The sequence below is a fragment of the Pelophylax lessonae genome, assembly GCF_965119305.1.
Source record: "Pelophylax lessonae genome assembly, chromosome: 1".
Classification (NCBI taxonomy): domain Eukaryota; kingdom Metazoa; phylum Chordata; class Amphibia; order Anura; family Ranidae; genus Pelophylax; species Pelophylax lessonae.
In genome coordinates, this window is record NC_138768.1 from 223,772,566 (window position 1) to 223,797,038 (window position 24,473).

A 24,473-nucleotide genomic window follows, 5' to 3' on the forward strand; every position below is an offset into this window, starting at 1 on the left:
AATATAAAAATAAAAATTTCTTTAGAATAAAATTCAAGTGAGCAAAGTAGAAGTCGATTCTCATGACATTTGTGGCTATGGAAGAACCTGGAGGTAATGCAATAAAGATATTCAGGGTAACGATGAAGCATTTTTCCCCACATACTTGTTGTTTAAAGTTGAGTTTGGGTTTCCTTTCACTTTACATGGTTTGTTTGGGTCAAACTGGCCCACACAAACTATTTATATAACCAAATTAGGTCACTGTGTGCGCTGTAATATACTGTAGTAGCATTAGCTACATACTGTACAGCAGTGTTTCTCAACCTTTCTTCTGTCAAGGCACCCCTTAAAATTCCACACAATTTCAACGCATTTCGTGGCCAAAACTGCTTCATCAGGACAGAGTCTCTCATGCAAGTATAAATGAATACTACAAGGACCTTAAAAAGAAAAAATATACATATGAATTTACATATATAGTATCAAACAGATAAATAAATGTTGTGTCAATCATGTATTTCCGAATAGTGAAAACTATCCCCTAATATACAGAGAAAGGTGGAAAGGGGAGGTAGGGGTTAAACTTATATAATCAAAGATACCTTACGAGTAATTCACAAATTCAGTCTCTATATACATACACGCCACAGGTATCTGTTTATGGAAGTTTAAAAACACCCCCTCCCCTTTTTTTCCCTATATATTAGGGGTTAGTTTTCACTATTGGGAAATACATGATTGTCCCTATATTAGTTTGATACTGTATGATATGTAAATTCATGTGTATACATTTTCTTTTTGATGTCATTGTAGTGTTCAATTATATTTGCATGAGAGACTCAAGGTCTCGATGAAGCAGACTTTGTCCACGTAATGTGTCGACCTGCAATTCAAAACTTTTGAGGATCTCCATGCCATTAATCCCCTGTCCTCTTTCATGGGAGACAAGTGGTAGATTAGATGTCCTATGAATGGGGAAGGGTTTTTAAAAAATTAATTGTTTTAAATGGATATAATAAAGATATGTTATATATTTTTTTTTATCCACTTGCCACCAAATCCCGTACCTGTACGTCATTTTGCTTTAAGTGGTTGTACCGGAGTGATGCCTGCAACTGCCCAGGTACCGTTTTTAAGAGCCTACTGTCGGCTCTTTTCTAAGAACAACCATTGCGGCTAAGCGAGCGGCCAGCTGGCACGTTCGCGGAATGGCAGGAGACCCGAACAAAGCTGGAAGCGACGTCATGACATCACTTCTGGTTTAATAGGGAGCCATTGGCACCAGTTTTAAAAAATCATAAGTATTCAAAAATGCCAATGCTTTCAAGTGCAGAGGAGGGGTTTGTCACTGCGTATTAATGCCACAAGAGAGTGTTCAAAAAAAAAAAAAAAAAAAAAAAGGGACAGTGTGACATAAAATATTGCAATGACCGCCATTTTATTCTCTAGGGTCTCTGCTAAAAAATAAAATATATAATGTTTGGGGGTTCCAAGTAATTTTCTAGCAAAAAAATAAGGATTTTAACTTGTAAGCAACACATGTCAGAAAAAGGCCTGGTCTTCAAGTGGTTAAAATAGTTTGCGAGTGTATACTGACCCTGAAGAAACCTAGAGGCACCCCAGGATGCATGGGCACACTGGTTGATAAAGGTTGTGTTCCTAGCACCCTCACGAGTGACTTCCCATCTGCTGCTGGCAAATTTTAGAGTGCTTCTCGGCCATTCAGAAGTCTTGTATTTTAAACAATGATTACAAAGCTTGTACATCAATGTACAAAGCGCTGATTGGCCGAGGTGGAAATAGTAACATCTGCTCGCCTTGGCCTTCTTGGCCAATCAGCAGGAAGATGATGGCTGAGAAGATCTGACTAAATTTTGTCATAGCAGCGATGGGAAGTCGCCCTTAACGTCTGCCAGAACACAGGGCTTCATACTGTATGCAGTACTCCAGTATGATACAATGCTGGCAGTGGCAGAATAACTTACCTATGGAAATAGTTTGTTTGGGCCTTAAGAAAGAGGTAATTGTTTCTGCTTCTAGTTCATCTCACAGGAGGTGACAAAGCCAACCATATACGGTAGGAATCCTGCTGAACCGGCTGAGATTCTAACCATTAATGGGCAGGCTGAAGTACGAAATTAATTGATGGATCAACTAGGGTACAACCAGCCTGTCGGATTTGCTTGCGATTATCGCAAATGGATGCTATAGCCGCTAGTGATAATCACGGTCTTCTCCCAGAGGGGATGGCTTCCCCCGCTGGGAGAAAATGTCTCGGCAGCAGCGATTCCCTTGTCAGCACTGTCTGTGATGGAGGAATTGTGCGAATTGCTTTCCTATGGCCTGCCTAAAATTTTTGGCACAAATGTGAGTTAATATCCTTTCAGATTTATAACTAAGATATGACAAAACTGGGGGTGACAATGCATTTTGGCGAGATCAACAGGTATTGTCTGTATTGCCAAAATGTTCACAGCCTGAAAAAAAATAAAATAATGCAGCCACCACATCGAAAGACTAATAGGCTGCAAAATAAAATTGTAGTTGTTTATTTTAGCCATTCTTTAAGCAAATGGGGGGAGGGGGGGATAAGGGTTTGAAAAAACCCTTATTCAATCACAAATCAATGTTTCGATGATCAACTTCAGTGAACTGAAATCTGATTGGCTGCTATGGGTTTATGAATCTTGCACACCTATCTTAGTGCTAAAAGGTTATTCTCCCTAGTGCCACAGTGAATTGATCTATTGGGAGAAAATACATATATATGTAATATAGTAATGATGAATTGTTAAGACCTTGCAAGCACTAGAAATCAATCTATCGCTGTTCATGTTCTTAAAAATCTAATGAATGCATACCATAACTTATAAAATGTCCAATTATGAACTGTCAAAAATTGGGTGAAACCACACTGCACTGCTAGAAACTGAAGTCACGCTAGAAGTTATGGAACACTTCCATGAATTTTCATGCAGATGATAAAAAGATGCAGCTTACACTCATTTTAACTTTGCACGGTCAATGGACATTGTCTTTGATATGCAAAAAAATAAAAAACTTCACTGGAGAGACATTACATGAATTCAGTTTACATGCAGCAACCAAAGGTCAAATCAACACAATAAAATAAAGGATTGTGAACCTAAGAGCAATCACAGAAGATGAACAGTACAGAGAGGAGTTGCATGTTTACACAGATGTACATTCAGCAAAACTTTCTACTAAGAAAGAGCTTTTCAAGATACAGCTGGGAAGATCACTTTGGCAAAGAAAGCCAAGCAACAAAAACAAAAAGTACACCACTGCTGTTACGGAAACGTACATTGTTTCTAGAGAACCCAAGAATTGGCACTTTAGTCTGCAGTTCACCACTGCATGTTCAGGCACACTAAACATATGTATATTTCAAATTAAAGGGAAGAAAAAAACTGCGCTATAATAAATATTCAAAAAGCAGCAACTCAAATGTGAGACAGACACAAATTAGACAATATTTAAAAGTGAAGTTACGCTGTGCATACAAGTTAAATCACACAGATTTACCATGTGCAATATTAACATTGACCAATATAGAAAAAACAAACAAAAGGAAATTTGTAATATTATAAAAGTCCAGAAATGAAGTCCATTCCCACCGATAATTCAACACCAGTGCAAAAATAGATATGAATAAATAATATAGCGTCCAACACAATATTCAAAATAAATCCTCTCCGTGACGGTAAATTCTTCCACCACCAAGTGTGATATCCTCCACCAAAACAAGATTGCCTGCCTACTCCCGCCTGCCTACTCCCGGAAGCGGCTTTTGCGTTCGATCTTTCCAGAAGCTGCTGGTGAGGGGGAAGGCACGGGGACATCGGTCTCGCTCGTTATGGGGAGTGTTACCTTCTGAGAGGTTTTAAAGTTGGACTACTTGCCGGATATTTGCAAAGGAGATTTAACCAGTCTCTTAACCCCTCTGGAGACACAAGGCCCTGGCTGGGTTTAAGCCATAAGCACTGCTGACCTGCTGAGGTTAATCTTTCTGGTAAGCAGGCCATCTTGTTTTGGTGGAGGATATCACACTTGGTTGTAGAAGAATTTACCATCACGGAGAGGATTTATTTTGAATATTGTTTTGGACACCATTTTATTTATTTATATCTATTTTTGCACTGGTGTTGAAATTATCAGTGTGAATGGACTTCATTTTGGGACTTATAATATTACAAATGTCCTTTTGTTTTGAGGTTTTCTGTATTGGTCAACGTTTATATTGCACATGGTAAATTCTGAGTGATTTAATGCATATGCACAGTGCAACTTCACTTTTATACATATATATATGCATATTTCATATTAAAGGAAAAAGTGTTAAGATAAAAAACTAGATTATCTAAAAAGAAATCTATTAAAGCTGAGAACTGTGCAGTAAAAAGGAGACAAACAAGCACCCCACAATAGAAAGAAATAAAAAAAAAAAAACAAAAATAGTTATGAACAGAAATACTTGGTATGTCTTACCAGAACTACACAAGAGCACCACCTATTGGAAAAATTGCCCAGAGCAACAAAATGCTTAGTTTCAGGTTTGATAAAGATGAATACTCTGTCAACGAAAGAAGAAAGGCTACAGAGATTTCTAGAGCATGGATACAAATTGAAAGTCTTATACCTTTCTGAAATATACTGGCACCTATAGAGAGCAGCTGGTGACAATTCAAAGGCATGTGCTCTATCCAGTTATTCCTGAGGATACCGCCAGCCAGTGTAACCAAGTCAGTTACATTCAACATACAGCTATTTTCAAGTATGTTATCATGTTGACTGTCAGCCGAGACTGAACCATATTGCTCAGAATGTATTATTCTGACAGTTAAGGAATCAAGCAGCTTGTGTACATAGCAGCCTGCTGACTATCTAGGGGCGAAAAAAAAAAAAAAAAAAAAAAAAAAAAAAAAAAAAAAAGAGGGCTCATACCTTTATAAAGTACTACAAGTTCATGAACGGCTATGTATTCCCTGCTAGGCTTGTACCTATTAACAGTACAGTAGTGTGAAAAAATATTTAAACCAGTTCATATTTTCTAAATAAATTACAGTACCAATGATTTTTTTCTTTTAAACCTCTATCTACATTTATACTGTATGTTCAAGCAGTGTGGAAATTCAGTGATATAATTTACATAAAACTATTTTACAGTTATTTAAGACGCACATATTCTTCTATAAAATAAAATAAAAAATTAAAAAAAAAAAAAAAAAAAAAAACACTTTAGCTATTGAGAATCGTCTTGAGAGTTTGCTTGTTCTTCAATAATCTGCTTTACAATTTCAGCAAGTTTCAGACGATCAACCTTGTCTGTAAATCCTTGTCCTGAAAAAAAAAAAAAAAATGTTATTACTACAAGAATGAGACATATTTGGCAGACATTTATCCCCTATAAAGGAAATCAATCTCGATTTACTACAAATATTTATAAAAATCAACAACTGACTTCTGGATAAACCTTTTTGGGAAACTTCCATAACAGCACTACTGCTGAAATATTTTACCTAACTACATTGTACCACCTGGGACAGGAAGGTCCTGCCCTTTTCCCACACAAACATTCTATACAGACAATAAAATGTCACAAAATGTATCACAGGGAGAAAATGATCAGCCTGCTTTAACAGAAGACTGTGCAAAGGGTAATGCCAGGAAAGAAAACAATTTTGTGTTTGCTGATGGGGGGAGCTTTAGTTCACCTTTGCTCTGGAAAGCAAACCCACAGGAGAACAAGGACTACAAAAGGAATACAAATGAAAGTGGTAGTATATTCCACTTTTTACCTACAGGTAAGCCTATAATAAGGCTAACCTGTAGGTATAACTAATATCTCCTAAACCTGCAAGGTTTAGGAGATATTTGTCCTGCATGCAGCCGATGAAACCAGCGGCACATGCGCTCTGAAGGTCCGGCGGACCTTCAGAGCTCTTTGCCAGATCCTTGCCGGAAAGTGACTGCCGCGCGCATGTGCGGGAGTGACGTCATCGCGGCTCCGGCCACTCACAGTGCCGGAGCCGCCAAGGGAACATGACAGCTACCTCAGCGGTGATCGGGTCACCGTGTTGGGGCTTCGTTTTAAGGCATTTCATATGAGCTAGTATGTGACGCATACTAGCTCATTATGCTTTTCTCCTGCAGGGTTTTTTTTTTTTTTTTTTTTTTTTTTAGGGGAGTATACAACCGCTTTAAGGCAACAGAATTTTATGAATCCTAACATTACCACAGTACTTTGGAAAAACTTTCTGCCTTGTGTTACAAATGTAGGCTAGGACAATCTATAAAAGGTGGCTTTGGTCACTGAAGAAATCTGTATGGGCTAAAGCTTTGAAATAAAAAGGTGGTTGAAGTGTCCACACTCCCACAGACCTCTATTGAACAGCGTAATTCTTTAAACTTGCTTTTACATATAGTACATTAAGTATTGGGACTCCTGTCTTTACACGCACATGAACTTTAAAGAGGTTGTAAACCGAGAAAAAATTTTTTTCTCTTCTTTACATCCTGAAAGAGAAACCCATAATGAGCTAGTATGCATCGCATAGTAGCTCATTATGAAATACTTACCTTAGAACGAGCCCCCGCCGTGCCGTCCGCTTACCTGTATGACAGGCGACATGTATAGTCGCCCGTCTTCCGGGATCGCGGCATCCGGCCATCTGATTGGCCGGAGCCGCGGTGACGTCACTCCCGCGCACGCGCGCGGGAGCCGACGGTCACGGCACGGGGCTCTGAAGGAACGGCACGATCTGCCGTTCCTTCAGAGCGCATGCGCCAGTGACGTCACTGGCTGCATTAAAGGTAAATATCTCCTAAACGGTGCATGTTTAGGAGATATTTACAGTACCTATAGGTAAGCCTTAATATAGGCTTACCTATAGGTACAACTTCCTGAGGAGGGTTTACTTCCTCTTTAATGGCATCCCAGTCTTAGTCGGTAGGGTTCAATATTGAGTTGGCCCACCCTTTGCAGCTCTAACAGCTTCAACTCTTCTGAGAAGGCTGTCCACAAGGTTTATGACTGTCTATGGGAATGTTTGACCATTGTTCCAGAAATGCCTTTGTGAGGTCAGGCACTGATGCGGACAAGAAGGCCCAACTCGCAGTCTCCACCCCAATTCATCCCAAATGTTTTCTATTGGGTTGAGTTAAGGACTCCTTGAAGGACAGTCAAGTTCCTCCACCCCAAACTCGCGCATCTATGTGTCTTTATGGACCTTGCTTTGTGAACTGGTCCAAACCATTTGGTGGAGAGGGTATTATGGTGTGGGGTTTTCTTTCAGGGGTTGGGCTTGGCCCCTTTGTTCCAGTAAAGGAAACTCTTAAAGAGGAAGTAAAAACATTTTCTTTAATTGTACCTACAGGTAAGCCTATAACAAGGCTTACCTGTAGGTACTGTGCACATCTCCTAAAAATATTCAGAGTGCATGCAGCCGATAACGTCACGGGCGCATGCACTATGAAGGTTCAGCTTACCGTGTCGGGACCTTCAGAGCCCATGCTGCAAATGGCGGCTCTGGCGCGCAGGAGTGAGGTCATCGCGGCTCCAGCCACAGCATCAGAGCCAGCGAACCCAGATGAAAAAACAGGGATGATGTCAACCATCTCAGCGGTGTGCGGGCGCTGCTGGGACAGCTTCGTTCTAAGCTAAGTATTTCCTAATGCGTTGTATGCAATGCATACTAGCTCATTATGCCTTTGTCAGGTTTTTTTTTTTTTTTTTTTTTTTCCACAAGGATTACAACCTCTTTAAGGCATCGGCATACAAAGACATTTTGGACAATTTCATGCTCCCAACTTTGTGGGAACAGTTTGGGGTTGGCCATTCCTGTTCCAACATGACTGCATACCAGTGCAGAAACAAGGTCTATAAATACATGGATGAGCGAGTTTGGGGTGGAGGAACTTGACTGGCCTTCACAGAGTCCTGACCGCAACACGATAGAACACCTTTGGGATGAAGTAGAGCGTACACTGCGAGCCAGGCCTTCTCTCCAACATCAGTGCCTGACCTCACAAATGCCCTTCTGGACGAATGGTCAAACATTCCCATAGACACACTCCTAAACCTTGTGGACAGCCTTCCCAGAAGTGTTGAAGCTGTTATAGCTGAAAAGGGGGGCCAACTCAATATTGAACCCTACGGACTAACACTGGGAAGCCATTAAACTACATGTGCGTATAAAGGCAGGCGTCCCAATACTTTTAGTAATATAAGGTATATATCGGAGCCTCGGTCAGACCCCTTTACAGTGGTTTGCAGTTTAGGCTTTCAAACCCCCCCCAGGAAACTTGTAAAATATTTGTGGGGGGTTTTTCAATGTTGTGGCTTCTTCCCATAAACTGAACATTCTGATAGGCTAAATATTTTCCTCTAAAAATGGCCCTAACGTGGGTACATGTGTGTGAAAAGACAGTCAATTATTAGATCCTTGGATCTTTGGTGCATAAACTAGTATAAATAACTCTACGAACCAGGTAATGTGCTGTATAATACATGGGCAATATTCACACATAGGAGATAAAACATACAATAGATTTCTGCCTGTCTATAGCCTTGAGGCCCCTTTCACACTTGCGGACCCCTTCACTTCATCAGTCAAGTCCCATTTTTTCAAAGAAAAACCAGATGAAGTTTACATCAGTTTTTCATCCGTTTTTTTAAATCTACCAGGCAGAGTCCTTAACCACTTGAGTCCTGGCGCTATTTTTTCATGCAAAAAAGGTCCATTTGTCACTTTACATCAGTTTGCATCCGATTAGTTCTTTTAACGCTAGAAAAATAAGGATTTGATTGGTTCCGATGTAAACAGATTTAAATGGATGATCTATTTACATCCGTTTTTCCATAGAGATGCAATAATGTTCATTTTTCATCCGTCAATGGTGGATGAAAAACAGACAAACGGTCCGCATGTGTAAAAGGAGCCTAAGGCTTCATGCACACAAGCTCAATAACATTTCAGAAAAATGCTGAATGAAAAACGCTCATAATCAGCATTTTTTTTCTGGCTTTTAGCAGCATTTAGAAGTTTTAGCATTTTTGTAATGTGACTCAGCCCCTTTTTTTCTCTTGAGTCCGTAACAGAAAAAAAAGCTGGAAACCAGCAGTTAGAGGTTAGGAGAGTTCTGTGTTTTTTCTGCCTGAAAATCGCTCTCACAAATGCACAAAAAAAAGGTTTTTCTACACTTAGAAACTGAAGCTTCAAAAATGCTTCTAGACTAAAACAGTGTGCATGGATACATAGGATAACACTATCTGCTTCTTCAAGCAGAAAAAAAAAATGCTCAAAAGCTACTGATAGGAGCGCTTTAAGCTAGTGTGCATGAAGCCTAATGCTTATTATTATTGTGGTGCAGTTTCAGATTTTACCAGTAGGTGATGTCGCAGGCGACATGTAAAAGCAGAAGACAAACTTCATTTAGCATATAAACGTAAGATTTTGATTTTAAATCCCCACGTTTGTTTTAAAAGTTTGGAAGTCTTGGGAACACTGGTGAAACCTGCACAAGCATTCACAAAAACCGACCTCACAAATAATAATAATGTGCTGAAAGCAATCAGATGGCTGTCGCTGTCCACATTCAGAAATACGTGCAGAATGGTATCCAAGAGAAAATTACAGAAATTACTGAGCAAGTTTACTCAATCATCAATTTTTAAAAATCCAGCATGACGGTTCTCTCTGAATGCATGTGAACAAACAGCCATCTGACATATGTACTTCTATTTCATGTGGACCAGTTTCTGACCCAATATTGCAGTCATAAAACATCAAAGACCAAAACATGGATACCGGGAACTGGTGTCCACGTTGTACACAGTTATGCCATATGCAGGCCTGTACCCAAGCAGTGAAGGGGGTACTTTACTAACAAATGTAGATAATCGTTCTCCTGTATGCATGGCCCTGTAAGGCCTCATGCACACTGGGCATTAGCATTGGTGCATGAGATCCTGGTATTTTGGTGTGGGTAAAAGGCACTGGGGTACCTAGCCTACATAATGAAAGCCTGTAAAAACGCAAGCAGTCTACATCCCAGGAATTTGTCTCTGAGTGTAAACTATCCTACTCAGTGAAGCGTCAGCAGCTTTCAGCCTCTCAGAGGTTTACAGGCGGCTGGCAGCAGGGCTGGACTATGCGTCTGGTGCCTGCACCAAAATGCCAGGATCTCATGCCCAGTTTAAATGAGGCTATAATGTGCCACGCATACAGCAGAATAATTATTTGTCTGCATTTGTTACCAGCATTCATTGTCAATGGACTACACAATGTAAGCTGATGAATAAAAGTTTTGTCATCACGACTTTTGAGAAAGTCTTGTCGAGGAAGTGACTTCGGACACAGGTAAAACAAGATGGCATACTTGTGGCTACTTCTGGTTCCTATGCTCATGTAAGTGCATTTTTAATTTTAAATAAAGTGGTTCACTGGTTGCTACACTATGTTTATAAACTTCCATGGAAGTATTTCAATGCCATTTGGGCAACTGGAAGGTGAGTCCAAGAAGGGGAAAGATTAATAATAAATGTTTGCCTAGACCCTATGCAGTATAAGGGTCCTTACATTTGGTAAGAGTTTATTCCTTTGGGAGGGGGACACAGCAGTTGATTGCGATAGCGATGTAATATATGCACCAGTTGTGTTTAGGTGGATTGGGTGCCACACTTTTTGATTGTATTGCAGCACAACAATTCTACAGTCTTTGTGGTGTGTGCGAGAATGTTAACACTATACTGTAGTTGTTTTTGGCTCACTATTCTCTCTGGGAGGACATATGGAATAGAATATTTCCTGATAAAGCAAGTAAACAAGGGGAGGAGTGACATCTGGTGGCCAATATTATATATGCCTTTTAAGACCATTTACACTTGAGGGTCTAACATTTGGTGAGAGTTCACTTTTACCATCGTTTTCACTGAAGTTGAGCATATAGCGATGACTAGGCTTGTGACGGTATCAGATTTTCATGCTGCGATTAATTGATTAAGGTTTTGCCACGGTATACGGTATTATCACGGTATTCTATTATTAAATTTAAATTATTAAATTTCCACCTCACTTCAATTTCATTGCTGAATTTAGGGGCTTTGGTTCACTTATGCACATTATTATATAGTCAGTCAGTACAGACTCTGTGAACCAGGCCTAAAATAGGTCATCAAGCAGTGTCTGGCCTAACTGGTGATAACTGGTCCTGGCGCTCGGCTCCGATCCGATGGCCTGGTCATTAAGAGGGCAAATCCTTGTGGTCAAGAAGTGGTTAAACCTGAAGGAGGTGTTGTTTATAAATTACTTTACTATTGCTTTAGGCCTGGTTCACATGTATGCGGGTTGGTGGTTCACATGTATGCGGGTTGGCGGCCCACATTTGCACAGGCATAGCAGCCCATTGATTTGAACGGGCTGCTATGCCCTCATTTTCCGCAGAAAAAAGGTGCATGCAGCATTTTTTTTAAAATTCAGTGGCCTTGAAATCCATCCTGCTTTTGCACCATGCGACTAACCTGCAGTTCCTGCTCTGGCAAGCTTTCTGCATTTTTTGTATACGTGGGCACGGCATTTAAAAACAGTTTGCGTGTGCAGCAACGGCAGGTAAGTCGCATGGTGCAAAAGAAGGATGGATTTCATGGCCACTGCATTTTTTTAAATTCTGCATGCACCTTTTTTCAGCTGAAAACGCAGGCATAGCAGCTCAAGCCCATTCACATCAATGGGCTGCTATGCCTGTGCAAATGTGGGCCCCCAACCCGCATACATGTGAACCAGGCCTAAAGCAATAGTAAAGTCATTAATTGGTTAAACCTGCAGGAGGACCGGTGTTTTTATCTATTAATGACTTTACTATTGCTTTAGGCCTGGTTCACATGTATGCGGGTTGGGGGCCCACATTTGCACAGGCATAGCAGCCCATTGATGTGAATGGGCTTAAGCTGCTATGCCTGCGTTTTCAGCTGAAAAAAGGTGCATGCAGAATTTAAAAAAATGCAGTGGCCATGAAATCCATCCTTCTTTTGCACCATGCGACTTACCTGCCGTTGCTGCACACGCAAACTGTTTTTAAATGCCGTGCCCACGTATACAAAAAATGCAGAAAGCTTGCCAGAGCAGGAACTGCAGGTTAGTCGCATGGTGCAAAAGCAGGATGGATTTCAAGGCCACTGAATTTTAAAAAAATGCTGCATGCACCTTTTTTCTGCGGAAAATGAGGGCATAGCAGCCCGTTCAAATCAATGGGCTGCTATGCCTGTGCAAATGTGGGCCGCCAACCCGCATACATGTGAACCGCCAACCCGCATACATGTGAACGAGGCCTAAACAATAGTAAAGTCATTAATAGATAAAAACACCGGTCCTCCTGCAGGTTTAACCACTTCTGGATCGCAAGGATTTGCCCCTTTAAAGACCAGGCCATTGGATCAGAGCGCCAGGACCAGTCATCACCAGGTAGGCCAGACACTGCTTGATGGCTATATAATAATGTAATGTGGGCTGCTATGCGCGCGTGTGTGTGTGTGTGTGTGTGTGTGTGTATGTGTGTATGTGTGTATATATATATATATATATATATATATATATATATATATATATATATATATATATATATATATTAGAGCTGCACGATTCTGGCCAAAATGAGAATCACGATTTTTTAGCTTGGAATAAAGATCACGATTCTCTGTGTAACAAAAAAAAAAAAATTGGGATAACTTTACGGTTACGTTTTTTTTTTTTTATTATTCATTAAAGTCTATTAATTGCGTTTGAAAGACTGCTGCGCAAATACAGTGTGACATAAAATATTACAACAATCGCCATTTTTTTCTGTAGGGTCTCTGCTAAAAAAATATATAAAATGTTTGGGGGTTCTAAGTACTTTTCTAGCAAAAAAAAAAACTGATTTTAACTTGCAAGCAACAAGTGTCAGAAAAAGGTCCAGTCTTTAAGAGGTTAAACTTCCTTTCTCCCTGGCAGAGGGAAGGAAAAGATACAATGTAATCATTTTTGTTTATAGTTACTGGGAGACTTAAGGCCCGTACACACGTACCGATCGTCGGCATACAAACGTCGGTGGACGAAGGATCTGCCGATTGTACGCGTGTTAGTATGGTGCCTCCGACAGATGTCTGCGCACAATCCGCGGACAAAAGTCTTTCGTGCAAACATGAAAATATTTGTATGCCGACACCAGAACGGACGATTGTTCGCCTGTCAGTACACAATTCGGCCGACAGACCGCAGATTTGCAAGACTGGGCATGCTCAGAAAATAGAAAACACAGGGAAAGTTAACCATTACATGACATCACTTCTGCAGTCGGCGGACAAAATTCTTGTGCTGTCTTTGCACTTTTCAGCAGACACCGACATCCCGGGGAGAAAAGAGGAACATTTGTAAGCCGACCATCGGTACGTGTGTACGGGGCTTTAGGCTCCATGTACACGGGACGTTGTTAAAAGTCCCTTTGAATGCTGGAATTTTTAGGACGTTTGAAACGTCCGTTCAGTCGCGTTTGTACACGCGTTTAGCGGGCGTTTAGCAGCGTTTGCGGGCGTTTGCGTTTAGAAGCGTTCCTAGAGGTCATAAAAATTATAATTATATAAAAATATTGTTCAGACGCGTTCGGACGCGTTTGTGCGATTGAAACGCCGGGAAACACACGTTCGAACGCAAATAATTGCGTTCTAAAAACAGTCCCTGAACGCAACTGCCTGCAAATGACTGTAAACGACCTGGTGTACATGGACAGATAAGATAACATGGAGCTGCGTTCAGGGGCTTCTGAAAAAAACGCCCAACTGCTCCTAAACGGCCATTTCCAGCGTCCCGTGTACATGGAGCCTAAATGCTGAAAGGCGTTAGCTGTGTGAGTGAATGAGTCATCCAGCTCACTGAAATGTATCAATTCACAAGTCAGACCCAGGAGCAGAGAAACTCGGTATTTTAAAAATGGCACAATAACAATACCGTGGCTATGCAATACCGCGACATATCGACTTACCGAAAACCGGCATATGTCTAGCGATGACACAAGCATTTTGAACATTTGGAAGCATGAAAAACAAGAGAAGGGCGCACCGACCTAGTGCAATACCATAAAACGTTTATTGGGAATGGTTAAAAACCACAACATACATTATACTCACAAAAGTATGCTGTATATAATCATAGAACCAAAGAATTCCTTTGGCTATCCAGAGACCCCAGGACCATATTCCTTAATAGTGAGAAGCAAACTTGAAAATGTCCGAATAGATAGGGCTAACGCGTTTCGAGGGAGGACCCTCTTCCTCAGAGCCCTTTCCCCCCCCCGTTATACCCTTAATGATGTCATCCAGGGTAGCCCCAAACTGGTGATAGCATTGAAAGGGCAGATCAACGAGAGCCTTCTTAGAGGCTTGGCCTGGGGACCAATTCTTAAGCCACAGCACGCGCCTAATTACCACCACTGAAACAGAAAGTTTGGACAGCACAGGAGATGTATCCAAAGCTGCATCACAAATAAACGGCAGCCCATAGACCAACTGGTCCGCTAAATCAACATAAGCAGCAGGAACCTGTTCACCCCCAGGCCCTGGTGCAAAAGCTTGGCTTATTCAGTTAGGGTCTGAGACACCAGGGCTGAGACAAAGACTGGCCACAATGCCGACCCAGCCATAGTAAACATGCTGCATGCCACAGCCTCCACTTTCCTTTCAGCCGGGTCTTTAAAGGACGGAGATTCGTTTACTGGGATCGTGGTTGCTTTATTCAACCTGAAAACAGGAAGGTCCACCACTGGTGAACTAGTCCACTTTTTTAAAAAAGGGACTTCTCAAAAGAGTAACGTACAGTAAAACATTTGGGGACCACAAAGGGTAATTTTGATTGTTTCCATTCCTTACAGGAAAACCTGTAAAAAACAAGGCACATAAGGAAACACCTTTAGAGTACAAGGTGATTTATGCACACCAAACACAGCCACGTCTGTGGCTACATCAGCCACATCCTCAATTTTTGAAGTATAATGCACTGCAGTGATAAGTGCGTCTACCGGCGCTTTTTCATTCACTGCTGCTACTGTGGAGGAATCATTCTCACCATCGGATGGATTTGGGGTGTGATATAAAGCCCCTCTGGATGGGCCGCGTCCACGTCGGCATCAGGCTCAGAATCAGATGAGACAGACTGAGCAGGGGAAGGCGGGGGGATGCTTCCTCCCGGGCTTTTGCCCGCACGCCACTTCCACCCAGGACATTAAGGACTGCAGGACCAGCTTCAGTGCAACCACTGGAAGTTTGGGTTCCGTGGGACCTGCTACCTTCATGAAGGCGTCAGTGGGGGAGATGTGACCCTGAAGCTCCATAAGGAAAAGAAGACCTTGCAGTACAAAAACGATCTTTTGGCACCAATAAACGATCCTCTCAAGGCTCAGGGTACCTATCAGCTGAGAGAGAGAGATAACCAGGACCCCCAAGGACTCACCCTAACGACCAGGAGAGCGCAGAGAATTCGAACCCAGCATCATCATGGACCCCCATCCCTGTTCATATATCCCAGGCACAGGAAGAGGAAACTGAGGAGGAACTTTGGCATCCCCGCGAGGCTTCGTCGCCTCTAGCGTCTACCGTGCCAGGATATTCCCTGCGCCCTCTGCAACGCTGCACCCTCTGCAAGGGGACCCCCTCCTGAAGGTAAGACACAAGTTAGGGGAGACTCCGCTGCACACTCTGCACTGGGACCCCCCCGCACTATACCCACACTGAAAACAGTGGGGCATGCACCTAGGGGTCTCCTACACTGGGAGTCCTCCAAACTACCAGGGCACACTATCCCAGGACCCTTACAGAGTGGGGATAGCGGGGGAGACCCCAGGGGTCTCCGATGCATCCTCTGCCCTGGGACGCCCACCAGGCTCCAGGTCCAGACAGGGGGGGGAAGGGAGTGGGGGAAGTCCAACTCACTGAGGGATTTTAAGGATAGGAAGCAGGGAACCTACAGGTAGGTCCAACTGTCCCTGGAGGTTACCCGCATCCACCCCAAAAAACTGCCAAAAGGGGAGAGGCAGGACTGTACTTACCCCCTTCCATGGTGCAATCCTTGCCACCAAAGTAGGGGAGCTGTCGGCCAAGGGACCGCTGCGACTCAGACCCAAGCCTGGTCATATGCGACCCTGCGAGACGTTTAACTTGCAGGCCAGCCTCTGTCTGTGAGGCTATGTTGCGGCCAACCAAGCGCATAGCTGCGGTCTGCACGTGCTCGCTGGTTGGGCTAGGAGGACCACTGGATCTACATTATCCCAGCCCGGCAGTTGAGTGTAGATCTCCTGAGAGAAAATAAAAAAAAGGAAGGAAGGAGAAAAAAATTGCTAGGTCCAGAGATCCCAGTCGGGAGCTTAGGTCCTTACTCCTGACTAAAGAGATTAAAACTGATTACCTAGAGCAGAGAGGGGGGTTATATACCAGGATGAGGATGGCCCATGGGTGTAGCCAGGTGTTTTTTGTTTCCCTCTAGTCCTACTCCTGGAGGAGGTAATATAACCCAGTAGTTATGATTTATGGAGCGCTGTGTCAGTCGATGAACGAAAGAGAAAACGCTGATTAATGGCTGCTGCAGCTAATTCTTGTTCTACAGAAGTCAAACGATCATCTAGGAACGCCCATACACCAATCAAAATTCAGTTTGTTCTTGTTGAATCACCCCAAGTCTAATCTGTCTATGGTTAACTTAACACAATTACCTGCAGACACTTAAAAAGAGAAGTCTTAGAAACATTTAAGATCAGATGAGATTCACTTTAAGATAAAACTGGATGACAGAATTTCAAAATTTACCATTCCAGCTAAAACTTTGCAATGTGTCTCTCAGTAGTTTACAATCTCTGTTGTATTCCCAGGCTTCGTATACAACTTCATTTAATTTTTCGTCTTCATTTTCTCCTGTAAAAAGAGAACAAGGATTGAATGTCTGAGTATACCTTTTTTTTGTTTGCATCTGCAGGGATTGGGTGGACTTTGAGTTAGCAGACCGTACATTCAGGTCCTTAAAGTGGAATAAAACTCTGCAGCTCACCATCAAAGAAACTCATAACCAGAATCTCAAATATATATATATATATATATATATATATATATATATATATATATATATATATGTGTGTGTATGAACAAACATGCTTACTAGATACTCTGAACAGCATAATAAGGATTTACACTGGGTTTTCCCGTGTAGAGTTACAACGCACCTGCACCCTATGATTTTACACAATAGTCCTACGGCAATATCTATGGAAGGAGAATGTGAAAACTCTCTACATCAATGAGGTACTATAAGCTTGCTATTGGGCAAAGTATAAAGAGTCTAATTCAGTTTTAAATGATTATTGAACACCAACACCGGTCCACAGATATATGTCACTGTAATAAAGAGATTTATAAGTAGCCAAGTGCAATTATTGCAGTGAACATACATTAAAAGAGTATGGGGCCTGTCACTGCTTAAAGACATAGCCCACCTTACGAGTAAAACAGCCCATGCTTGTCCCCAATATCTTACAGGACATATAGATAAAGATAGGGAAAGAGCACGCACTGTGCATGTACTACTTTAGAAAAAAATAAAAGTGTGTTGCGGAGAATGAGTGTCCAAGATATGATGCGTCTCAGGAAGCCAAAAGGGACAAGCAAAGGTAAACAAATAGGACGACTTCTCTCAAACGGGCTGTCTGAAAAGAAAATTTTGCAACCAATCAGCTGCATCACTGATCAGTGTTTTCTGACAGTGGACGAGTCCCCACTATCAGAAAACAGCAGCACTTCAGGGAGGATTCCTGCATCCACCTCACTTGTGTGGATGGGAGAATCTCTCTTTTTTCCATCAGCGGATTAAAAAAAAAAATATAAAAAAAAAATGATGCTTGAAAGGCCAGCTTTAGAATTTCTGGACAATCCAAGACTGGCTGTAGAGGAGTCCGTTTTTTTCATTCAATCAGAAGGTTTGAAAAAAAAAAAAAAAAAAAGAGCCTGACCCGATTACCCCATCCACACATTTGAGGTATCCTCCCAGCTGTGTCATTGTATTCTGACAAGAGGGAGACTCCCTGCCATCAGAATACACAGATCAGGGCTGCACCCTTTAGCCTACAGCACTGACTGAGCTGCTTTTTTTCCCCTAACAAGGCGACTGGATTTGAGCAGTTGGGTTCCCAAACACGAACGTATTTTGGTCCACTGCGGTGTGGATTCTGTCAAGGTGTCAAACCTTGCAGCTGAAGACTGCATCTACAGAGACTTTAAACATCCTCCCTACAACTTGCAGTAAAACCTGGTGAAAGTATGAGCCTGATGGTGGCCTTACAAAGCTGGGCAACAAATGCTTGATGTTAGAAAACCCTAATCTGTTTAACTGCAGTCTGACAATCAGAAATTACAGTGACAGCAGTCTTATTAGCATTTCAAAATTTTCTGCCTGCATAATCATTAAATGAAGGAACATCTTCTATAAAAAGGACAATAAAATGTTTGTTTAGGACAACAGGGTCTACTGTCCACTTTTTTGTGAACCCATTCCAATGGATTTAGCTTGGCAATGAGTCTCAGAATGGCAAAAATCTTTTCAGGTGTACCCCAATTGTCACGAATTTCCCATTCTATTTATTCATCGAAAGAGAACATCTTTTTATACTTTCCAGGCCTCTTAGTACTTAGAAGGGCACGGAAAGACAGAAGAATCAAGTGCAACTACACTGAGGCTTTTGTGCACGGCAGAAGTGAGCATATCTACATTGGCAAGCATTTTGTGCAAAACCAGATTTAAACATCTGAAAAGTAAATAAACTCAGACATTCCCAGCTTCCTGGCATATCTACCTAAAATGAATGCTATTCAGGGGACACGTATACAAGTGTACTGCAAATAATGGAGATCTTGGTCTCTGGTCTTTGTATGGGTCCAGGCTTCAGCTGTCACGTTGGGCATACCCCTGGAGGGGTTTTCAGGGTCTGGGAACCATAGGAAAAGACTAGAGCACCCTCTGGCTAACTATATTAGTTGCACTCTGTGCCACGGTAAGCACTCAAGGAGGATCCAATGCCCAAAGCAACATTGCAGATCACCTCCACAATGTGAGGTCTGGGTATGGCACTTAACCACTTAACGACCGCTCACTGTGCCTCTACTGTGGCACAGTGGCTCGTTATCGTCCAGCGACGTAGACCTACGTCGCTGGACTCCTCCCCCTGTAGGCAGCGCTCGCGCGCCGCCGGAGGCGTGCTCCCGCTGTTTTCATTCACAGCGGGAGTCGGGCCAGGGGAGGAGCGGCGCAGATCGCCACCGCTCTTCCCCGATCGTCGGGGAATCTAGTTTGGAGATCCGCCCGCCTGTGTAAACAGAGCAGGCGGATCTCCTAAGTGACAGGGAGTGACAGATCGGAGTGTTCAGCATAGCTGAACATCCGATCTGTCCCTCAATCACTCAGTCACCTCCCCCCCCCACACGTCAGTAAGCACCAGGCATACATTAACCCCTCCCTCTCCAATAAAATTAACCCCTTCCCTGCCAGTGTCATTTTTACAGTAACAGTGCATATATATAGCACTGATTACTGCAGTAATGTCACTGGTACCCCCAAAAGTGTCAAAAATGTCAGTTAAGGGTCTGATCTGTCCTCCGCAATGTTCAGTCCCGCAAAAAAAAAATAAAAAAAAAATTGCAGATCGCCGCCATTACGCGTTAAAAAAAACCCGCCAAAAATGACAGAAATCTTTCCTTAGTTAGTAAACGCAATAACTTTTGCGCAAACCAATCAAAATACGCTTATTGTGATTTTTTTTACCAAACATAGCTAGCAGAAAACAAATTGGCCAAAAATTAAAAAAAAAATTGATTTTTACATATTTTTTGGGAGGAATTTCATATAAAAAAAAGGTTGTTCAAAATAAACGCTCTTTTTTTCTTTATAGCGCAAAAAGTAAAAATCGCACAGGTGATCAAATACTCTGTTTGTGGGAAAAAAAGGACGTAAATTTCGTTTGGGTACGGCGTCGCAAGACCGCGCAATTGTCAGTTAAAGTCGCACAGCGCCGAATCGCAAAAAGTGGCCTGGACGTAAGACAGCAAAATCCTCCGGTGGTAAAGTGGTTAAAGTAATACCGAGATCACATCGATGTGGATGCACTGCTTCCATTGGTAAAGTAGAAGGTAGTGAAGAGTTGATTGAAGAGGGACAATATTTTACCACAAACTTATCTGCATAACATTTTTTGGAGTCTAAGCAGTTATACTTTAGTATTTTTTGTCAGGACATTAACAAGCACCCTACACTTCATTATGGTATTACAAACACTTTGTATATTGGTTTATAACTATACAGGCAAAATATTTATTAATTCCCGTGTGATAGGTATGTATAATGATATCGCCCCCTTAATATGCTAAGGTCTCCAGGCATTCAAAAGGCACAATTAGAGAGTCCACTTATGAATGATCAGTATATGTGCAACCAGTAAGTGGGTACAGGGTGGGATGTGGGTCAGATCTGTGCCTTTGTATCCTTTTAAAAACGTCCAAGGGTGAAACAGAGCTTTCCATACTGACGTCACACAGTCAGATAGTTTTGCATGTTCATTTTCCTGCTGGCTTTTATATATGATTTATAAGCCCTAGAAATTATTTTAAACAAAATAATGCTGCTGCATGTATGCAGTGTTTCTCTGTTTTATGATCATATCATCAGGATAATACTGCACTGAACATCAGTTTGCACGTTGACCTCTTTTTATGCAAAGAAGCCCTACATTTTGGTGTGTGTTTGGATGACCTGGTGATGCTGTCGACCTTTTACAATAGAACCACATGAACTATATTTGAAATCAGTACATCCATGGGCAAATAACCGTCCCCCCCCGGAATCTCAACTTCCCCTTTCAAGTAGTTGTTAAGCCACTTTATACCATCCTGTCTGGTATGTTTAATAATCCTGTGTGTCTGTTTTTTAAAAATTTAGCCGTTCTTTACCAGTTTTCAGAGGGCCGAGCACTGCTCACATGACCAGTCAGCTCTCTCCTCTCTCCGTCTGACCACTGCCTGCAGCGGGCTGGGCCGAGGATTCCTCATTGATATCCGTTGGGAGAGGGGGAGAGGAGGAGAGAGGCGGCTGGTCACATGAGCGACGAGTGGCGCTCTGAAAACTTGTAAATAACGGCTTATTTTTATAAAGCAGACACAGGGGCACACAGGATTATTAAACAGACTGTAGACAGAAAGGATATGAAACTTTAAATGAAACTACAGCAGCAGGAGGGGATTGGGCGGGCTCTGACACAGGAGCAGACAGGCTGGGAGAGAGGGGGAGAGAGGACAGAGGGACAGGAGAGCTGCAGATGACGGAGGCACGCAAACTGACCAAAGTGTCAGGGCACAGCAGCCATGTTGGTATACCGTGGTCAGGTTACAGAGGGGAAGATATAGCCAGGCAGGATCAGCCATGTATTTTAGGTGATAGAAGGGGCCAAATTACACAGCAAAAACACTGTGCTATACAACATGCTTTATGGGAACAGGATCCATCTTTTTTTTTTTAAGGTTAACAAATGCTTTACAAATACATTCTGCTGTTTGCTCTTTAAAAATGAATACTTAAAATAAGTATGACTAAGCTCCTCCCCTTCATGATATTGTTGAAAAGGGGCGGAGCATGGGTGACCTTAAAATGATGCCCTCCCCCCCTGAAAAAAGTTCTGCGGACCCCCATGAGTACATCTGGTGTGTTGTGGCACTACATATATATTGAAACGGAATCACTATACAAGTTGAAGTGTGCTGAAGGGAGGTCTCCTGGTGCTGCAACAGTGTTTTATGCTTTTAAGAAGTCCCTGTTGTGATGTTAAAAAAATCATTAGTAGCCTATAAAACTAAAATATATTTTACTAGAGCTGAAGGATTCTGGATAAAATAAGAATCACCTTTTTTTTGCTAAAGAATAAAGATCACGGTTCTCTCATGATTCTCATCGTAACATCATCTTTTACATTATACAAAAAAATTAGGCTAACTTTACTGTTTAGTTTTTTTTTTTAAATTCACTCGTGTATTTTTTCCCAAAAAAACTGCGTTTCAAAGACTTCTATAATGTTTGGGGGTTCTAAGTAATTTTCAAGCAAAAAATACTGATTTTAACTTGTAAGTAACAAGTGTCAGAAAGAGGCTCAGTCTTTAAGAGTTTAAACTGCCCTCAATTACAGACGGAAGTTCATTCCTTTGATCTAAACGAAGGAAATGATACATTGTAAAGCATTGTGTTTATAGTTATCTAGCAGCCTTAACAATGTTGATAAATATCTGCTGGTGTCTTGTCGGATAGTGCCTCCCATCGGATAGTGCATCCGACGGACTGCGCATGCGCAGTAAATGACGCCACTCCAGCTGACTGCTCCGCTCAGCTGGGGTTGACGTCATTATTGTGCATGCGCAGTCCGTTGGATGCACCAACCGACGGAAGGCTGCAGGGAGAGCTCACTTTGTGGAGCTGTCAGTGACCCCGAGAACTGGGCCTCCCCCCGCCATAGACTCCAATGTTAAACCTGGTCACCTCGCGGTTAGGTCACGGTCCCTTTGGGGTGCTGTCACGGCCGAGCCATAGGTCGCGTCAGACACGAAAAAATGTGATAGGTAGCCAAGAACCTCAGGTACATCTGGAAAAAATTTGGGGTCTCGGGGACCTTAGGGCTCGGCGCAGGGACGTGCCAAATTGGACCCATTTTCCCCATAGACGCCAATGTTAAATCCGGGGTGTCTCCGGGTATGGTTTCTGGTTTTCCCGGTCACTTTGTGGAGCTGTCACGGGCGAACCAAAGGTGCTGGAGACCCCAAAATTTTATCGTATATGGCCGAGACCCTTCCCTACAGCTGGGTCCCATGGGCGCGGAGCAGTGACCCCGAGAAACGGGCCTCCCCCCTCCATAGGCTCCATCCCCATCGGAGTGCCTCCTTACATCAGTGTCCCCATCGGAGTGCCTCCTTACATCAGTGTCCCATCGGAGTGCTCCCTTACATCAGTGTCCCCATCATCAGTGTCCCCATCAGAGTGCTCCCTTACATCAGTGTCCCCATCATCAGTGTCCCCATCAGAGTGCTCCCTTAAATCAGTGTCCCCCATCGGAGTGCTCCCTTACATCAGTGTCCCCATCGGAGTGCCTCCTTACATCAGTGTCCCCATCGGAGTGCCTCCTTACATCAGTGTCCCCATCGGAGTGCTCCCTTACATCAGTGTCCCCATCATCAGTGTCCCCATCGGAGTGCTCCCTTACATCAGTGTCCCCATCGGAGTGCTCCCTTACATCAGTGTCCCCATCATCAGTGTCCCCATCGGAGTGCTCCCTTAAATCAGTGTCCCCCATCGGAGTGCTCCCTTACATCAGTGTCCCCCATCGGAGTGCTCCCTTACATCAGTGTCCCCATCAAAGTGCATCCTAACATCAGTGTCCCAATCGGAGTGCATCCTAACATCAGTGTCCCAATCGGAGTGCTCCCTTACATCAGTGTCCCCATCGGAGTGCTCCCTTACATCAGTGTCCCCATCGTAGTGCTCCCTTACATCAGTGTCCCCATCGGAGTGCTCCCTTACATCAGTGTCCCCATCGGAGTGCTTCCTTTGGTCAGAGTTCCCCCTTTAATGTGTCCCGATAAGAGCTGTGTTTTTGTGTTCCCTATCAGACATTTCTCACATAAGAATACACTGCACTGTAATCCGATCCGTCACGATAGATGTGCAGAGAGCGAGGCAGAATCTGACAATAGATTCTCTCCCCTCCTCCTGACAATAGATTCTCTCCCCTCCTCCGCTCTCTATCTACCGTCGGATAGTGCATCCGACAAAATGCGCATGTCAGTGTCGTCACCTCCAGCACAGCTGATCTGAGCAGTCAGCTGCAGTGACGTCAGTACGTCGGATGCACTATCCGACATGACACCGGCAGAGAACAGCTCTGTAAGAATCCAGGACATGCTGTTTTAAGATCGTGAGGGGGGGGGGGGGGGGGCGAATCGAGATCGTGATCGGGGCATTTTCCAACATTCTATCTTGACAGAAGTTAATCAAACCACTGACTTCTGCAAAGCATGGACAGCCACACACACTGATCAAAATTCAAATCTTGAAGAGCTACAGGCACTACTGTCATCCAACAACTAGTCACCTGCTGGTTTCTGTAGTTCCTCCTGTCAGCCGTTAGGTCATTTTTGTGTTCTGTGGGCTTTATATATTCCAACAGGGAACTACTTTATGCCTGGCTACCTTCAATCTAATGAGATGGCGTTTGGCTTTAAGAACAGATAAACTGTTACGCTAGCATAATCAAAAAAATTTACAAAAAGCAATCTTTTAAAGCAAAACATACATTCTCAGTTTTCTACAGAATGGCGCTCAAAAGGAGATACCAGAGGGTGCCTGATATTAATGCAAAGCATCAATTTGGCACAT

General features: G+C 42.8%; 1 protein-coding gene across 1 annotated transcript in view; it reads right to left on the reverse strand.

The window, feature by feature from the left end:
- Window positions 1-3,136: 3,136 nt before the first annotated feature.
- MAPKAPK5 (MAPK activated protein kinase 5) overlaps window positions 3,137-24,473 on the reverse strand; it is a 108,815-nt gene continuing 87,478 nt past the window's right edge. Inside the window, exons 13-15 of the mRNA XM_082243788.1 lie at window positions 16,832-16,936; window positions 4,305-5,343; window positions 3,137-3,373 (exon numbers count right to left, since the gene is read on the reverse strand). Coding sequence (XP_082099914.1) covers window positions 5,246-5,343; window positions 16,832-16,936 — 203 coding nt within the window. The 3' untranslated portion in view covers window positions 3,137-3,373; window positions 4,305-5,245. The remainder of the gene's footprint in view (window positions 3,374-4,304; window positions 5,344-16,831; window positions 16,937-24,473) is intronic.